This window comes from Diorhabda carinulata, chromosome 9 (assembly GCF_026250575.1).
Source record: "Diorhabda carinulata isolate Delta chromosome 9, icDioCari1.1, whole genome shotgun sequence".
Lineage (NCBI taxonomy): Eukaryota > Metazoa > Arthropoda > Insecta > Coleoptera > Chrysomelidae > Diorhabda > Diorhabda carinulata.
This window is the reverse complement of record NC_079468.1, coordinates 18,440,606-18,457,860: the sequence shown is the minus strand read 5'-3', so window position 1 is coordinate 18,457,860 and position 17,255 is coordinate 18,440,606. Positions and strand designations below refer to the sequence as shown.

Below are 17,255 nucleotides of genomic sequence, written 5' to 3'. Positions count from 1 at the left end.
AATAGCTGACAAATTGAGAAAAACTGAGCAATTGTGGATAGTTTATAATCCCAAACCGAAGACAAACTTTCAGTTCAAATTTTCAAATAATCATTGAACTATTTTTCGTAGTGTTCAATGAAATTTTGGATAGATTAATGTAGCATTAAAATTAATGTATCATCAAATAACATGTATATTTTGAAAGATGTGATTAATATCACAAAATTTTATAGTTACGCGGGCGAAAATCTCTTTTGCGTCTGACAGATATCTATCATAAATCATTCCTCCTTTAAATATTCTTTTTTGCAATAAACGACGACGTGATTTTAAATTCTGAAGTCTAGCATCGATAAGAAAAATTTAATTTTAAAATTCCCGCTTTCTGATCTGATAGAAACTGCATTTATCCAAAGGGTTAAGGTCAACAACTGTGTGAACTTAAAATTTACAGATTTTACTTCCACTATCAAGATCATTTCGTTGGAAATACTGGAAATTAGCGGACGTTCTCAGTAAATTGAGTCGTTTGTTTACAAAACGAGAAAACAAGATTTATTCAAGATCCGTTCGGACTCGACTGTTTTGGTATTTATATGGGAATATTTTCTTGATAATTGGGGTTAAGAACTCATATTTATCTTCGTAGTTATCGTCAGTTTTCCATACAAATCATCTCAAACAATTCAATTATCATCAAGGCAATTTTGTCAATATTCCTTGTGGTTACGAATATGATGTAATAATGGAATTTCAAAGAACACCCACAAACATATTCATTAGGAAATCAGTAGAGCAAAAGCTACAATAGGATAAAATAGCAAGATGAAAGCACTTGATATAGAGTATGGAGAAAAAGTGATTTATGGAACGAGGAATGAAATTATTGGAATAAACAAAAACGATAATGATTTTAACAATCATTTATGAACGACTATATCATATTAATACAAGGATATATTGAAAATTCTAGGCCTACTAGAATAGAATCAAATAAAATTTCAATGTCAAAATATTTTTTTACTCAACATATTCTCCTCTTAATTAGATAAATTTATTACAGCGAACCTGCAACGTCTCTAGACCTTTAAGAAAAATGTTTCTTCTTGCTCTGCAAACCAGCTTTTATTACCTCCTCGTTGGAAGAACATTTACGACCATTTAAACTTTTTTTAAGTTATGGAAAGAGATGATAGTCGGACGGACCCAAATCTGGTGAATAAGTGGGGTGTTCTAGTAATTCAAACCCTAAAACACCAATTTTTTGCGTGGCAACATGAGATTTGGTGCAGGGGTGTTGTCCTACGAAAACAAAATACTTTTGAATAGCTTTCCGCGTCTTTTCTCTTCAATTTTCTCCCGTAGAGTGCTCAGTAATGTCGAATAGTAATCTCTGCATTAAAGTTTTGTACTTATTACATGCATTAATTCTTCGTTTTGTCTCTCTTTCTGTGTCAGGTATTAATGTTTACTTAAGAACGCCGGCACTATAATTTCAAGTTCGTTCTGGTTCTTTTCAACATACAAAGTAGAAGGAGATAAACAACTAATCATCTACTGAAAATAACCACTAGTAGAAGCGATTGCATCAGTGACATTGCTGGAAATAAAGGTTCAAGGTCTAAATATTGATAAGGCTTCAATCTCTGTGATCAAAGTATTAATTTTCTCATACATGAATAGCATATCATGTCCTGCCACTTGGTATAGATTTTTTTTATAATCTGTTTAACAAGTTTCTCAGAAACCACCGTCATGATATGCGAGTTGATAAATGAGAACTTATCACCTAAATAACTTTGAGTTCGATGTTCAGCCTTAGGTAGGTTGACATCTTCGCCAAATTTTTTTGATATAACATTAACGCCAACAATATTGGTATCATTGTCAACAACTTAACTTGTTTCATCGATTAGATTATAGGCACCATGGATCTTTAGACTACGATTTCAACTGCGGTTATAAACTTGTTTTGTAAAACTTATTCACTACCATTTAGATATTGAATCAGTATTGTTATTTAAGGCAAAGAACCATGTTTTTATAATTAGAACCTCAAAATATTAACAGAAACACAAAATAACTGAAAAAACTATTCACATTAGATTACATATAATATTTTTTTCTCAATTGGATTTATAGTATAAGTTTCTTCAGACATTGTACAAAACAAAACTTTCTTGCCGAAACACTCAATATTTCATGTCTGTTGTTATCCTTTAATTCCTTGAAATGCGTATAAAGCCTGAGTTATACACTTACATAGTGAGAACCAAATTTATGTCATCTTCTTTATAGAAAATTATAGTCAAGGAGTTATTTGTAGTTTTGTTTGAATTATTCTACGTAATTTTTTACCCTGAAGTAAGTACACATTAAATTGAATCTGGGAGATTAGTTCGTTAGTCTCAACAAAAATGTTTTATTCCAAAATACTACTTTGTATAAAATTACTTAACAACAGAAACTTGACTTTTGGCGGTTCTTAGAGAGACGGTTTACATTTTTTTATGACTTGTTTACAGCAGATATTTATTTATATTGTATCAATTTCTAGAATAGCCTTTTCATTTATTTGTTCACTTGAATAATTGAATGTTATATTGAACAAATCGAAATACAAAAAAAAGTTACTGAATAGTTGAATATTATTGGATAATTATTATGAATAGCAAATAGCTGAATTTCCAGCTGTTTATTATATGAACACTCTAATATGTATTTTCCCGGTTCAGTAAGAGGTTTCGGATTTCTTACTTCTGCTACAGATATCGTTGGTAGTGCCTGTGTTACTTGGGACTTGCCTTATCATTCTCCTCTTAAAGCCTTTCAAAGGCTGAGAGTGATTTGAGTCAGTAATCTCTGAATATGCTTTGCAAATCATAGATTTGAAAATTTTGGATTTCTGATGAAATGAGATATTTGAAGAAATTTTTGATATGTGTTGGTATAATTTATTGGTTTGACATCATATGCCCATCTCTGCGCTAATCGCTCCGACTGATTGGCAATTAGAATATTTGTTGTTTTTACTGAACTTTTCTTAAACTGGGTATCTTACTCACAAAGAACGGCGTTCGTCACGTTTTTACTCCTAGAAACTCAAAGGGGTGCAACTAATAAGATTTAAATACATTAAGAATGATTTATTCATATCTGTAGAAGAAAACAATTATATGAAAAATTAAGCCCGAACGACCTCAAGTTTCCTAACCTATGAAAATTAATTCATAACGATCTAACCTGGTCTAGCCAATGAAAATTCAAAGTTATTCATAACGACTCAACCATCCATGAATTTTAACACAGTATAATTCTAGATTAATCAATTTCACGATTATAAATAAACAAGTATTCGAAAGCTTGGAATATATAAAAAAATATACTTTACTCGTAGATTCTCACAACTATTTTATAAAAGATCCTCAAAATACTTCACAAACGTCATATCCTTCGTATATTTTGAAAGGAAATATGTATAACACATCTGACAGTGACTTTAACATCGTACCGATATCACATTTAAACGTCATTTCGAACATTTTCATATCACATATTTATTTAACTTCACCATGTAAAAAATCAGTTACTCCTAGCTTTCTGGAATCTTAAAACAACACAATATTGATATAGCGTACAGTCAAATCCTTAATATCCACTAAAATCAAAGATAAAACACCAACCAGTAAATGGCCTAGTATAGTAAATAAAATTCCTTGTTTAAATTATGACAAGAAGTGCATCGGTCAGTCTAAGAGCTCACTCACCAATCGGATAAACTTTCACGAAAGCGATAGCAAATTAATCTGCTGCCTACTTCTTGGAATTTCCCCGAGGAACTGAAAAACTGAAATAAAAATATTAAAGTACCTAATATTATTTCGAATTTTATAATTCGAAATAATGGCTTGCCGTTCCTCAAAAGAGAAAAAAATAATTTTGAATTACATCTCCTTCGATGAATGTGATCAAAAATTCGCCGAAATTGTGGCATCCCTAATGACTCGCAATTACAAGGAGCGGCTCGTAAAGTTTCGACGTTGTTGCATCTCTTTGGAGTGATCTAACGACTCCACATTCAGAGTTTCTAATCCCAATATTCCTCAGTAGACGCTATACAGCGACATCTTCACTTTCAGCTGCGGACCACCAGTGGAACTCTAGTCGTAGACGGCGACATGTGATTTAAATTATTAGATGATATATGAAGCATGCTCAGTAATTGAAAAAATATTTTAATATATATTTTATATATGTATATAAATAATTCAATGTATTGGTAATCAATGTATTTTATATCCGATTAATGGGAAAGTTTTTATCGGTTCATTTTTCAAATATATAAATAAATAGCTCTCTGTGGTAAAGTTATGTTTTCGAATCTTTTGGGAAAGGTAAGCATCAAGGGAAGCGTGGTAGTGAAAAATGACAACTATAAATTCACTGGACGCCAGCCAATCTACGTAGAATGAATCTCTATTAGCAAACAATGTATTTAGAACTGAGTAATTAGTTTTTTTAATGTAATACATAATTTTTTTATCTTATTCATATTTATAGCATAAGATAAAAATTGCAGAACGAGACTAGGAATGTTTATTTGTTTATTGCTATTTTATTGCTTCTACTTCAAGCCACTAGTGGCAAAATAAGAACTTCTATTGAAGGTGATCGATTTAGATTTTTTGGGACGGTTCTTGTGATTATAAATTTGAGACAAGGTGTAGTATTCTCACAATAAAATGCACTATATTTTATTTTGACAAATTAATTTTGATAGTTATATATCTACATACGTCCGTGTTTATGAGCGTGTATACTTTAGAAGCATCTATATATACATACTTTGTTGCGACTACAGAAGACTGAATGTTTACGAGCAGAAGTACCCGTATTAGTCTAAGAGCCCGTGAACCCCAGACATTCGTTATTTTATAAAAGCTGAAAGTCTGTCAGTGCGTACCACCAGCACAGGTTAGATAATAGTAATTTTTCACCCTTCATAACAGTATATTGAACCTTAAGCTACTCGCGTCGTAAACTGTAGTACCATACTTACTACATCGTCACTTTGGTCACTCAAAACTTTGTTCTTTAGTTTACTTTGAAAAACCATGTTATCACCACACCTAACTACGATTTTCGCGATTAGAGGAAGTGATGTTACGATTTCTCCAACTGATAAAGATCGTGAGGCCGGTCCTGTTTGGTTATCGAAGCTGAAGGTTGGTGGAGACGCCGCGTAATTTTTTTGCTTTGTTTGTAAGATATGCTTTGTAGAGATAATTTCTAAGAATCGAAGGTTCCAGAAAGCGATTTCAATATATAAAGCGAGTGTCTAGCAGCCGGCAGTCAGCTACAATTTGATAGATACCCGCATCCTACTGCTACTGCCCATTCAAATTTCATAAGCGTGTGACAAGAATATAAGTAATAAATTTATATTTTAATCAAAATTTTCCATATTACTGATATCTTTACAGCATGATTATTATATGAAATAGAACAATTATTTCAAACTATGATAATAACGCAAAAATAAATCAAAATGTCCCCCTTAATCGAATGATAGTGTTTTAAAGCTTCCTTGTATTCCATAAGTTGAGACTTCATTCAATGGAACTGACCTTAGAGCCTCATTCACTTCCATAGAATCTAATGTATCAAATCTATCTTGATATTCTTCAAGCTTCGCTAACCAAGCTTCTAAAAATAAATTAATACAAAATATAGCATACAATCTATCACAATTCCATCTATTTATGAAAAGGAATAAAAACATACAAATAATAATAAGAAAAAGGAAATAATGAATGAATTTCAAGACATTACCACTTAATTTCTCTATCGGTGGTAAAGTGCCTCCATAATCCTTGGGTAATACGTCCAAGGGAAAATGCTTCTTCAAACTATCTATGTTATCGTGCAAGTGAATCTGAAATGTATATAAATTCAATTCTTCGTTTTAGAAAAATAAACAGTACAAATTGTTGACTACTGATCGATTGGTATATCCTGAATCTAAAAAGCAGAATAAAATTTTAAATTGGTACTTCATTACGAGAATTTTTAAAAGTCCACTGGATATTTTGTTCTTGCAGCTGTAAAAACTTGAAAGTAGCATCCAAATGTATATTATTCATCCATATTTATTGTGACTCTTAATGGAGGAATTTGTAATAATAGATATAGGCCAATATGATAGCAATCTGCTTCATTGTGTTTTTGTTATGTGAGATAATACGGTATCGGGGTGCAATCAGATTTGCACAAAAAGCCATTGTTCTACCTTCTAGCAAAGAATACTATCGAACAGCACTATGCTTGTGTGAGAAAGGCAATCACCTTCAAACTTGATCTATTCTGCGCACTTATAATTTCGTCTTATAAAGACACTATTTCACACATATTGAATAATTTGTATGTTCAATCATCATAATATGAGATTGGTATAAACTAACACATTTTCAAATATATCAATTGAGACTAGTACTAGTCAAACTTCAACATGTGTCACTCCAAAATAATCGTTTTATTTAAAATAATATGACCGAATCACTTCAGAATGTATTCCTTAGATAGATACATAAGTAACTTTATAGAAGAGCCGTTTTTTTTCAACCCCCCATCGCTCCGTGCAGACGCTACGCGGGCAGAAGAAAGCTGGCATGCGCTGTAGGCGACTGCAAAGCTCTCGCTCAAACTCCGCCATTGTTGACATTCAGGCGTCAGTCGGCGTTGTGCTAATGCCACATAAACATGTCCGCCATTATTGATGCTTTCACATTCTGAAGTGTGAACTGCGAAGTGTGATTCTATTCGAATCATTGTTACGTGATGTTTCTTTAATGTGTTTAATCAGAATCTCGCTAGAAATAAATACCATTCCAACTAAACACAAGTAAACATTATACTGAGCATATATACAGAAAACGCGAGAAAGTGTTGTTAGTGTGACAATAAACAAAACATGACCAAGTAACACAAAAGTAAAATCAAACTCTTTGTTCATAAAATGTGTCATCTACAATCATATCTAGTTTTTTATCATTTCAACTCTATAGTATCTGTTCATAAAAAAATGCTCGATTTAATGGAATATAAATAAACATTAAAATGTACAGAAATGGCAGATGATATAGCGCTTTAGCGGGGTTTTTCACAAAAACATAAGAATTTTGTAATGGTTGGCTTATTATCTACAATAAACTTTCTATTTATATACACAAATTCTTGAAAGCTAACTTATTAAAATGAAACTAAATATGTAGTATTTCTTTCTGATATTAATTGTAGGAAAGATTCATATAATAGTTTATCATGTTTATAATATTAAAAGAGAAATTGGTCTTAATGGATAAGACTATTGCTGTAGTTCGTTCCAAGATAATTCGTGCTAACTCTAATAAACATTAGAGACTCACCAATAATCCTAATAGAGGTGAATATTGAGGAATAATCTTGATCAAGAAATTTTGGAACAAAATGATTTACACCAATAGAATATCAGTTCTACTTACTTGCTATAAATAGCAAGTGAATTGTTACAATATTACAAAATAAATGCACGAGAAAATGATAGAATAAAACAAAGATGTTCCAGCAGATATAATGAAGGGTTGATATGGTTTTTGTTCATTAAACTAATCTAAATATCGAATTCGCAATTGGAATTTTCTGCCAGGCTCATTATTTTCTGATACATTTCGATACTCTATACCCAAAAAAGTGGAGGACTTAAATGATATTGAGTGTTTGAGAGTGAGTAGTAAGCGGAATCAATAATTATGTATATAAACTGTCCATCAGTTATGTTTTTTGTTACACTAGGTTATGATTTTTCAAAGCTTCATTGAATATAACAATGGGATTAATATTATATGAAAAAAATACCTCAACCTTTTTCATGAATTATGCTATCTATGAACATATCTACTACTTTCTACTATGTCCAACAGACTAAATTATATGCTACTCGTAAAACTTCTCATGAGATATGCTTCATCCTTGATCACTGTAATAATTATTTTTGTTAATAATGCAGATAGAAGAATACTTTTTTTTCGCTAGCAAGTTTTCAAATGAATAAATTCTTTAGGGAAATTATTTCCTAATTTTGAGGTTGATACTAATATAGTTTGTCATATATTTTACAAAGTATGTGTTTTGATTGGTCTCAAATATCTGATACAAGCTCACTAAATTATCATTCTTCTTCTTCTTCAAAGGTTTTTTATCTCCATTTTTAAGAAATCAAACTACTTTTCTTTGATATCGGGTTCAGTTTAAACTCTTTATTCGGGACTTGAGCTCGATTTTGATCTCCCAATTCTCATCCTACCTCCTCATAGCTAGAATATGTAATCTTGTAGTTATTTAAAGAATAAACCAAACCTTTCTCCCTTTCTAATTCTATTTCCAATATCTCTTGAATGTTCGTCCAATCCAGTTTTCAAAATTAACATAATCCTTCTATCGAATGAAAATCGGTCTCGTCATTTTTTGGTTGAGCTCAATTTTATCTCAATCAGGTATCAATTTTCAATCTCAAAACTTTCTTAATATTACAATCAAAATCTGTATTTATTCATTATTGTGCTAGAATTCAATTTTTGAGACAATATAATCACTTCAAATTTCTATTCTATCCATTGCGGCATCCTTTCTAAGGCATTAACATCCTATCGTTTTATCCTATCCTATTATTGTCCAATAGCTCTAGAGATGCAGGTTCCCAATAGCTTTATATTTCCTTTTTGGTCTCACGTATCTCTTCTTCTTCTCTCTGTCTCCATCCCTCCCTACCTCTTCCAAAAACGTAGTTGTGCTGTTTTATATTATTGGCAATCTAAATCAACTCTGCTTTACCATATTTTCAACAAAATTTTCTTCCTACACATCTGTGATTCAATGCTTCCAAATATCAGTTAAGAGAGTTCTAATTTATTTTTCCTTCATCTCACTTCTGTTTCTTATGTTCAGCATCCTGTCTACACATTATTTAATGCCATAGCACGGAATGTATCTGTAATTTGTAATATAATCATATATAATATTTAGATATGCGAAGTAATATGAAGTTCTCCCAAATGCACTCCAAATATATGCGATAGTGTTCGAAATAGCTGCGATCAAATAAACAGTAGTTACTCACCCTTTTCATTATTTTTTGTTTTGTAAACGCTGCGAACAAATTCACGAAAATAGTCACAACCGTATTGTGGTTGAATACGTGGATTTCTTTTAATCTGGTGGTATATACTTTCTGAAAAAAAATTCAATTGATAAATCTTATAATATTTGCAAAACAGAACACTCTTTTCTAATAAGGATAATTATGGCAACATACAATACTTTTAATAACTATTGTATTTATTTTGAAACAAAATTGCAATACAAAAGTCTTTCGGTTTACGACGTTAGTTCAATACCAATTGAAGATATGTATATTGGGAAGCTTGGAATTATTCGATATATTTGTCTCATCAATAAGTGTTTTTATTATAATATTTTCCACGTCGTTTTGCAATGATTGCATCCAAGACACTAGCTAATTCATTGCACTAGCCACTACTACCACTACACTAACACTTACACAGTATGACACGTTAAATCAAACCAAGCTAAACCTTAGGTTATCGAAGGTCTATGTGCTATTAGTATCTTATGTGTTCCGTTTAAGAATAATCACAATTGGTTGCAGAGATAGATAAAGATGCACTTTTCCAAAACACACTATCACAACAATCAATTTAAATTGTATTTAAAATTTTGTCATTATGTTGCAATTGCTCAATTATGAGTTTATTTTTCTCTAACATCAATATACTTAGTTTTTCTTTTGGAGTTATAACTCTTGGGTTTTCCGAGCCCCAGAATTTTGTTTATTGACGTAACCACCAAGGTGGAAATGGGCCTCATCAGTTAAGATGATTTTTCGATGAAATTCCGGATCATTTTCATCCATTTCAAGGACCCAATCAGCAAAGACACGACGTTGTTGATGATCGACCGGCTTGAGTTCTTGTGTTTACTGAACTTTATAGTCCTTAAGACCCAAGTCTTTATGCAAAATACGGTGTAATGACGTTTGTGGAATGGCTAATTCCAAAGAACGACGAGGAATGGACAAACCTGGGTTTTCTTCAACACTTTGGGCTACAGCAGCAATATTCTCAGTTGTTCTTGAGCGACGTGCACGGGTTTTATTCTTCACATCACTAACTTGTCCCAGCAGCTCAAATTTTTCCACCAATTTCTGTATTGCGGTCCGAGAAGGTGCTTCACGTCGACCCAAAAATGTTTTAGTTTTACGAACCGTCTCTGCCATTTTTACAGTGAATTTTAATAATTCCAATGCGTTGTTGAAGCGTGTATCGTTCCATTTTCATTAATGGCGTAGTTTCTACTTGTCAAATGTCAAAAAATGACAGCTTCAAAAGTGACATTTGCCGAAATAGCGGGCTGTTCAAAATAACACCTCTTATTGGAAAACCCTATATTTTGTGAAGCTTTGAAGTACACAAAACTCTCTTAACTTGAATTCCTTCAAAGAAAATTGAATATGTTCACGTAGCTTTCCATCGATTTCTCAGATTCTTTTTCGCAATTTGTATATCCCCTTTGAAGTGAATCTTTTTTTATATCTATATACGTCCACTTTCTTAAGTATATTTTTCAATATTATATTATATTTTCCATATATCTGTTACTTTCTTCTATTGTGGTTTTTTAAGCATACATAAGTCCATTAGCTTCAAATCATAACTTGCTTGCATCTAGTTCCTAATTTGGTTAATTTTGTCCAGCCTTGTGAGTGCCTACCAATTTACTACCAAACTTTGGCTTGTAGATTTTTCACATGAACTACTTAAGCAAAATAAGTGGAATGGGCTCACAGCTCTGGTTTATACTGGTTTTGATAACTTTTTAAAGCTATATAATGTCACTTTCGTCTCTTCTTGCTTCTATGATATTTGCTATAATTCATTTTTGCTATCATAGATAAATACCGAGCAAATAATAAACTGAGCCTCCAATACAATAATTTGGACGTGTCTTATTCATAGACGGTTTCATGGGTCGGAAATGTGATGGTAACCATTTTTTGCCTTTTTAAAAAGGCAAAACTATAATAGGAGATAAGATTTCTAAATTGCTAAAGAGCAAACACATTTGAAGAAGAAAATGTTTTCTAACAGATCCGCCGTATTAATCAGATCTGGCTCCCAGCGAATTTTTTTGTTTCCTCAACTAAAAGTTTCATTTTCATGAGAAATATTTTCATCAGGCGGGAGTGTTATTGGACATGTAACGCCTATTTTGAGGATAAAGATGACAACTATTATTTGGAAGAGAAGGTACTGGAACAATGTCTGGTTTGTTTGTTAAGTCGGAAACTTTTTAAATGATATCTCAATTATAGCGGATCTACCCAAATTTTAACAAACAAAAAATACTTTTTAAATTGAAACTTACATAAAATAACATTACAGCCATTTTAACGTGCGTTGGAGTGAAAGCCAAAGTATGATTTAAGTTGATATTTTGACAATCGATTAAAGCGATGTTACTCATATGGATGTCTTCTTCGAATCTGACCTCTTGCATATTTAGAATCCGTCCTATAAGAGCGGTTCCATCCATTTGGCTCAGAGGAACATTTTGCTCTTGAGATAAAATGATTCTGTGTTTTCCATCCAGAAGTTTGGGCAGAGGAATAATATGACTAAAAACGCGTTCATTTATTAAAAACATTGTCTTTCTTCAATACAATTCAATCAATCAACAAGTGAATTTATCACAACAACAACTTTTTTCCAAAATTAATTAGTAAGAATTTGAACATCACAGATATATGGATAATACTGTTTCTGATACAAATAAAGTGAATGTAAATTTTTCCATTGCTGGCTCTTGAACCTAACTATATTAACTTTTGATTAGTTAGAAGAATTGTTCATTGCCAGCTGATTTAAAAAAGAGAGCTTGCTTGATTAGTACTAGATCTATATCGGTGTTTTCAGATTGATGCTTTTTTGATTGGCGATAAAAAATGTGTTTCTTGAATTGCGACAAGCTTTGAATAAATGGAAATATTAATATTTCCTCGAATTTAAAACATGAATTTTATCATGTTGGATGAGAAAATGATGATGAACAGAAAAAATGCATCTACCAGGAGTTTTTTCGATAGAAAATTATCAGAGAGGCCTCGAATGGTCACAACCACTGAAGATAAACGTATTGCATAGATCATCAAATGTGATCGACGACTCACGAACTCACTAGCAGGTGAGATCGATCAATCTATGGAATACTGAGTACTTCTACATTGAAAATGAGATTGAGAAAAGCTGACATCTTTGGAAAAGAGGCAGTGAAGAAACTTCTTTCAAGACGTTTCGCAAAAGAACATAAAAATTGGACGCATGAAGAGTGGAAGAGGTTTTATGGAATTTTGAGTCAAAGTTTAGGGGTGTTCAGTCTAAAAGATGAGTAATTTTACACAGGTCGAATGAAGATGCCCCTGAAGACGATAACTTGGTTATCGAATCGCGTGTCAGACGATGTAATTGTGAGTGTTGGTGTAGTGGTAGTGTAAACAGTGTGTTCAGTATGAATATCATCAACGGTACTAAATGATTAAATTACTAAAATGACTATTAAAAAATAGGGGTTGGTGATAGAAGGGTGAAGAGTTGTATGTATTTTTAATGGCACATTATAAAAAAATTAAAAATTAAAATTTTGCTCATAAAATAAAAATAAAATGTTAGGAGTGGACAACACTTATCACTTAGGGGTATGAAAAATAGATAGTAGCTGATTCTCAGACCTACTAAGATATAAAATTTGATAAAAATCGATCAAGCGGTTTCGGAGGAGTATGATAACTAATATTTTGACACGAGAATTTTATATATAAGATATTTCTACTTATATCAAACGATTAACTATGTTCAACTTCATCAAGGCTAGAAAATCGTGACAATCAATGATATTGTGTAACAAGACTACAAATTTGCTTTCTGCAGTAAGTCGTTAATCTTCATGAGTTACCTTGGATAGTTGAATAATTTTCAAATACATTTTAACGACTATAATCTCAAATTATCAAGTATTTTTAATTGGCAATAACATTGTATAATTTAAATAACTTTTTATTTTTAAATCTCACAATTAATATTCATAAACAATTTAACACAATACACATTATATTTTGACCACAATTCCATTTCCAATTTATATACTGTGTGGAACATTAGAATATTCGTATATTCGTTATAAATAAATGAGAGCGTGTTGTGGAAATGCTTGAACACGCCGATTCGTATTTTTTAATAGTTATCAAAAAAATTGGAACCCCTTGTATATTATTAATTCTTTGACTTCTTCAGGAGACCCCAGAAATAATTTATATGTGAGGTAACGAAACACTAAAGTGGACTAATTTTAATATATTTTCTGAGCTTTCGAATACTGAAATTATGGTGAAATACAATATAAGAAATATGTATAAATGTATAACAATGATAAAAATTTACTTACAATAATTAATTAAGATTTTCGATTATTAATACTAACAAAAATCACCGAGGGATCAAGATCTAGGAGTTTACATTCACCATTGTGGTAATTTCAAGACAATGTGTGACTGGTTACATGAATTGTTGAAGACCTATATTTGTGAATTTTCGGTAATATTTTGAATTTGGCAAATTAACCAAAACTCCGATACAAGATATTGTAAATGGGTTAATTTCATTCCATACAGCTCTTTACTTCTACATTAAACCATTACTAAATATAACGAACATTTCCAATCAATTCTCAAAATAACTACAACGAATATGATACCTGACTTCAATGAGCTTGTCAAAAACAAGAATAGTCAGGTATCTGGATCTTCGAGCTCAACATAATTACCTACCATCTTTTATAATTTGAACAACCGTATATTATACACTTATATAATTTGATAAATATCATGTAATAATTTAGTTCATGTTTTTTATTAAGAATCCGGCCCATCTACTAATTCAAAATTTAATATATAAATAATAAAAAGGTCCATAACGTTTAAGATTCATATTTTGCGGATAATTCAGTGAAGTATAAAACAAAGTCGATTCACAAATGAAATGATTTCCTTTTCTTTTTGCCATTTCAAAAAATATTCATAGGTCATATTATATACATTACATGACTTTTTCTGCAATAAATTTAACGAGGTAACTCCAGTAGCTTCTCTAATTTCTGATGTTATTTCCATTCTCTATATCTATATCTAATTGGTTTTTCAACACAATATACGACCAAAAAATATGAAAATACTGAGAAATATACGCACACAAACAGTAATGTCAACATGATCGAGTCAAATTTCTTCTGTTTCAAAAGCTACTTCTATTTATAAATTATTTAGAAAACATGGTATGTTGAGAAACAGATATATATTACATTCTGAGTCGCTCAGCACGAATCTGGAAATTCTTCATTCATTATTTTTCCATTTGCACAGAATTGAATTGGAATTATTAAGTGGTTTAATAGGAAAATTTCTGAAAACAAATTTTCTAACAGAACAAAATATTATTACAGTTAAATCAAGAAAGTATCTGACAGCAGTGGTCACTGCCGAAATATCAATTTAAGTTTCTTCTTTAAATATAATTACGTTAAAAAGTTCAAAAATTGGTTTTTGTTTCCAAATAATCGAAAGTGATGTAGAAATACAATCTCAAAGGTCCACTTGCACACAATATTGGTGTAGTACGACGATATTTGGATGAAAAATATCCTGGTGAATGAATTGGATGATGAAGTCAAATGGCTTAGCCAGCTCTATTTCCGAATCTCATTCCTATGGATTTATTTTAGTGGGTGTATTTGAGGTAACCCCAGGAGGGTTTAAGTCATTGAACCTGGCCATTTTGACTTTCACAATTATTAAATTACTAGAAGAAAGTTCAGTCTTTATTTTCTGTTTGCACTATTTTATGAATAATCGTTCAAAAGGGGAGGAGTCGATTGTGAGAATGATCTATATCCTAACTACTTGGATTTTTAGGAAAAATATGAAACAACTTGGTATTGCGAACTGATAATTATAACTGATAATCATCTAACACTTAAATATTTGACTGTTTTTAAAAAAACAAACTATTTTCTGTACCAACATGCCACGCTCGAGAAAATGACACGTAGCAGGGCTACAGGGAGGCGAGGCGAGTGAAGGCGAGGGCACCATCCACACTCTCACACTCGCGTACCCTCGTGTAGCTTCGTAAGGTGTGTGAATCGGACATTAGGCGTGGAAACAAAGGTCACAGCTTTTTCTTGTATCACAACGTTTTGTAAGGAGATTATAATAATATTAATTTGGTAAGATTTGGTGATAGAATAATATGGAATTATTATATTTTTAACTTACCAAGTTGCGTTGTGTTTCTTAATTCTCTCAAATTTTGGATTTATGACTCCATACAAATCGGGTAATGAACTTCTGATTGTATAATACATATCTATTTTTTCTTTTGTTCGTTGTAAACTGAATTTGTTATTGATCAGAAAATACCGGATCATATTCCTACCTGTGAAATAAATCAAATAGGTATGTTTCTAGTTTTACACAATATCTTTAAATATCCTTCCGTTTTGATATTATTACCAGATAATAATAATAATAATAATAATAATAATAATAATAAAAACTGCAAAATTTATTGCTGAATCACTCAGGTGAAAAAAAAGTTTTAGATATTTTAGATACATATGACGAAATAACACTGTTAGCGAATTGGATTACTGACAATAGAAGCCGCTTAGTGCTTACCTCGTTTGTAGCTTGAATGTAAATCAACATGCTATTATTTTAAACTGTGAAATGTGAAGCTATTCTTAACCCCAACTTATAAAGTAATCAAGTTTATGAGACAAAGATCTAGCAGATCCATGAGCTATAAAGTCTCAATCTATGTTTGTTTTTGTAAACGTTTCATTTACAACAATAGAGTAAATTGGATCACCAGCTCATACTTTCTGAACTATCAATCAACTTCATAAAAACTTGGATAATTTTGCTTGTGATTTGTAGCAGATATTAACATAATAAAGCGTTAGGTTTCGTGTAATAAGTTACTTTTAACTTTTTCCGGTGGAACTTCATTTTCTTGAAAGTGAATCCGATTAGTAAATCATCATCAATCTTAACTTTGGACTATTAACTGTCGTTAAATTACTAACGATATTTGAAGTTTGCATTAAAATGTCATGCAGGTATTAGAGAAAATATTGTCACTTAGAGTAGTTCATTAACAAAGCCGCTCGAGATACCTAAGTTCATCGAAAATATTGGTTACATCTGGTCTGCATCAATACAAACGGTTCTTTTGTTCAATATATCTATACTTCCCTTTGAAGTGAAACTACCCAGAATATTCTGATTGTGGTCTGAACTTAGCCTAATACAAATATGATTCTGAAAACATCCTGCTATGATTTTGAAGTGTTATTTCCCTTCCACAAATATTTATTCCTGTTTTCGCTTTCATGGAAGGTCTTTGCATTGTTGCAGCCCGAAGAGACAACAATTCATTCCTTGCGTTTGTCACATTCAAAAATAATATTAAGGAAGTGGAATTCTCATCCCTGTATATCTGTAGATAAACTAAAGTTGATGATCATACATTCTATTTTCCAGAACAAAATAATGTAGATCTGTTCAATCAATAAAAATCACTTTGAAATTTATTTAGTTTATTTATTTATTTATTTAATTTATTTAGAAATATTTGTATGTTTATTGTTACTCATTGTAGAACTCTTAAATATATGATCGTGAATTATGGGGAAAAAATACTTACTGGGAATCTCTGGTAAATGATGTTGTGTCTTGAACCAATCAACCAATAATTGAACATCTTGGGCAAGATCCTTTTCCGTTTTAGTGTATTCTTCGAGAATATTTTTTCTTGTATCTTTGTCAATTATAAAATAGTCTGGCATCGTAAATGTTAATCAGCGGATGTAATGTATTCGACTGACAAGAAAATTTCAATTATGGACTACATATATTATGTAGCAATCTAATTTGAAGGTGACCTTGGAAATCTCCAATTTCAAATTTGAAATTCAAATTTTATTACTTATAATTAAATATATTAAAAATAACTTATTTATCAGAACATTTTGTACGAGCTTAATTGATGCGATATTTACGGTTCTTAATAAAAATATTACCAATATACTACTTATCAAGCCCAAATTAA

The 17,255-nt window shown here is 31.3% G+C and overlaps 2 protein-coding genes across 2 annotated transcripts in view; one reads left to right on the top strand and one right to left on the bottom strand.

The window, feature by feature from the left end:
* The window catches only part of LOC130897932 (cholecystokinin receptor), a 142,627-nt gene that overhangs the window by 103,458 nt on the left and 21,914 nt on the right, over nucleotides 1-17,255 (top strand). The window lies entirely within an intron of this gene.
* On the bottom strand, nucleotides 5,410-17,082 carry LOC130897934 (alpha-tocopherol transfer protein-like). Its single transcript, XM_057806919.1, has 6 exons — nucleotides 16,851-17,082; nucleotides 15,419-15,578; nucleotides 11,461-11,710; nucleotides 9,137-9,247; nucleotides 5,815-5,917; nucleotides 5,410-5,688 (listed from the first exon to the last, which is right to left on the bottom strand). The coding sequence occupies exons 1-6, from the start codon at nucleotides 16,990-16,992 to the stop codon at nucleotides 5,540-5,542; spliced, it is 915 nt and encodes a 304-aa protein (XP_057662902.1). The 5' UTR covers nucleotides 16,993-17,082; the 3' UTR covers nucleotides 5,410-5,539.

Excerpts from the sequence above, each read along its gene's own strand:
- LOC130897934 (XM_057806919.1), bottom strand. The coding sequence starts at position 16,992 with ATGCCAGACTATTTTATAATTGACAAAGATACAAGAAAAAATATTCTC. Across the intron at positions 9,248-11,460 it reads TGGCTGTAATGTTATTTTAT|AAAGTATATACCACCAGATT; the intron begins GTAAGTTTCAAT and ends ATTTTTTTTCAG. Across the intron at positions 5,918-9,136 it reads AACAAAAAATAATGAAAAGG|ATTCACTTGCACGATAACAT; the intron begins GTGAGTAACTAC and ends TATACATTTCAG.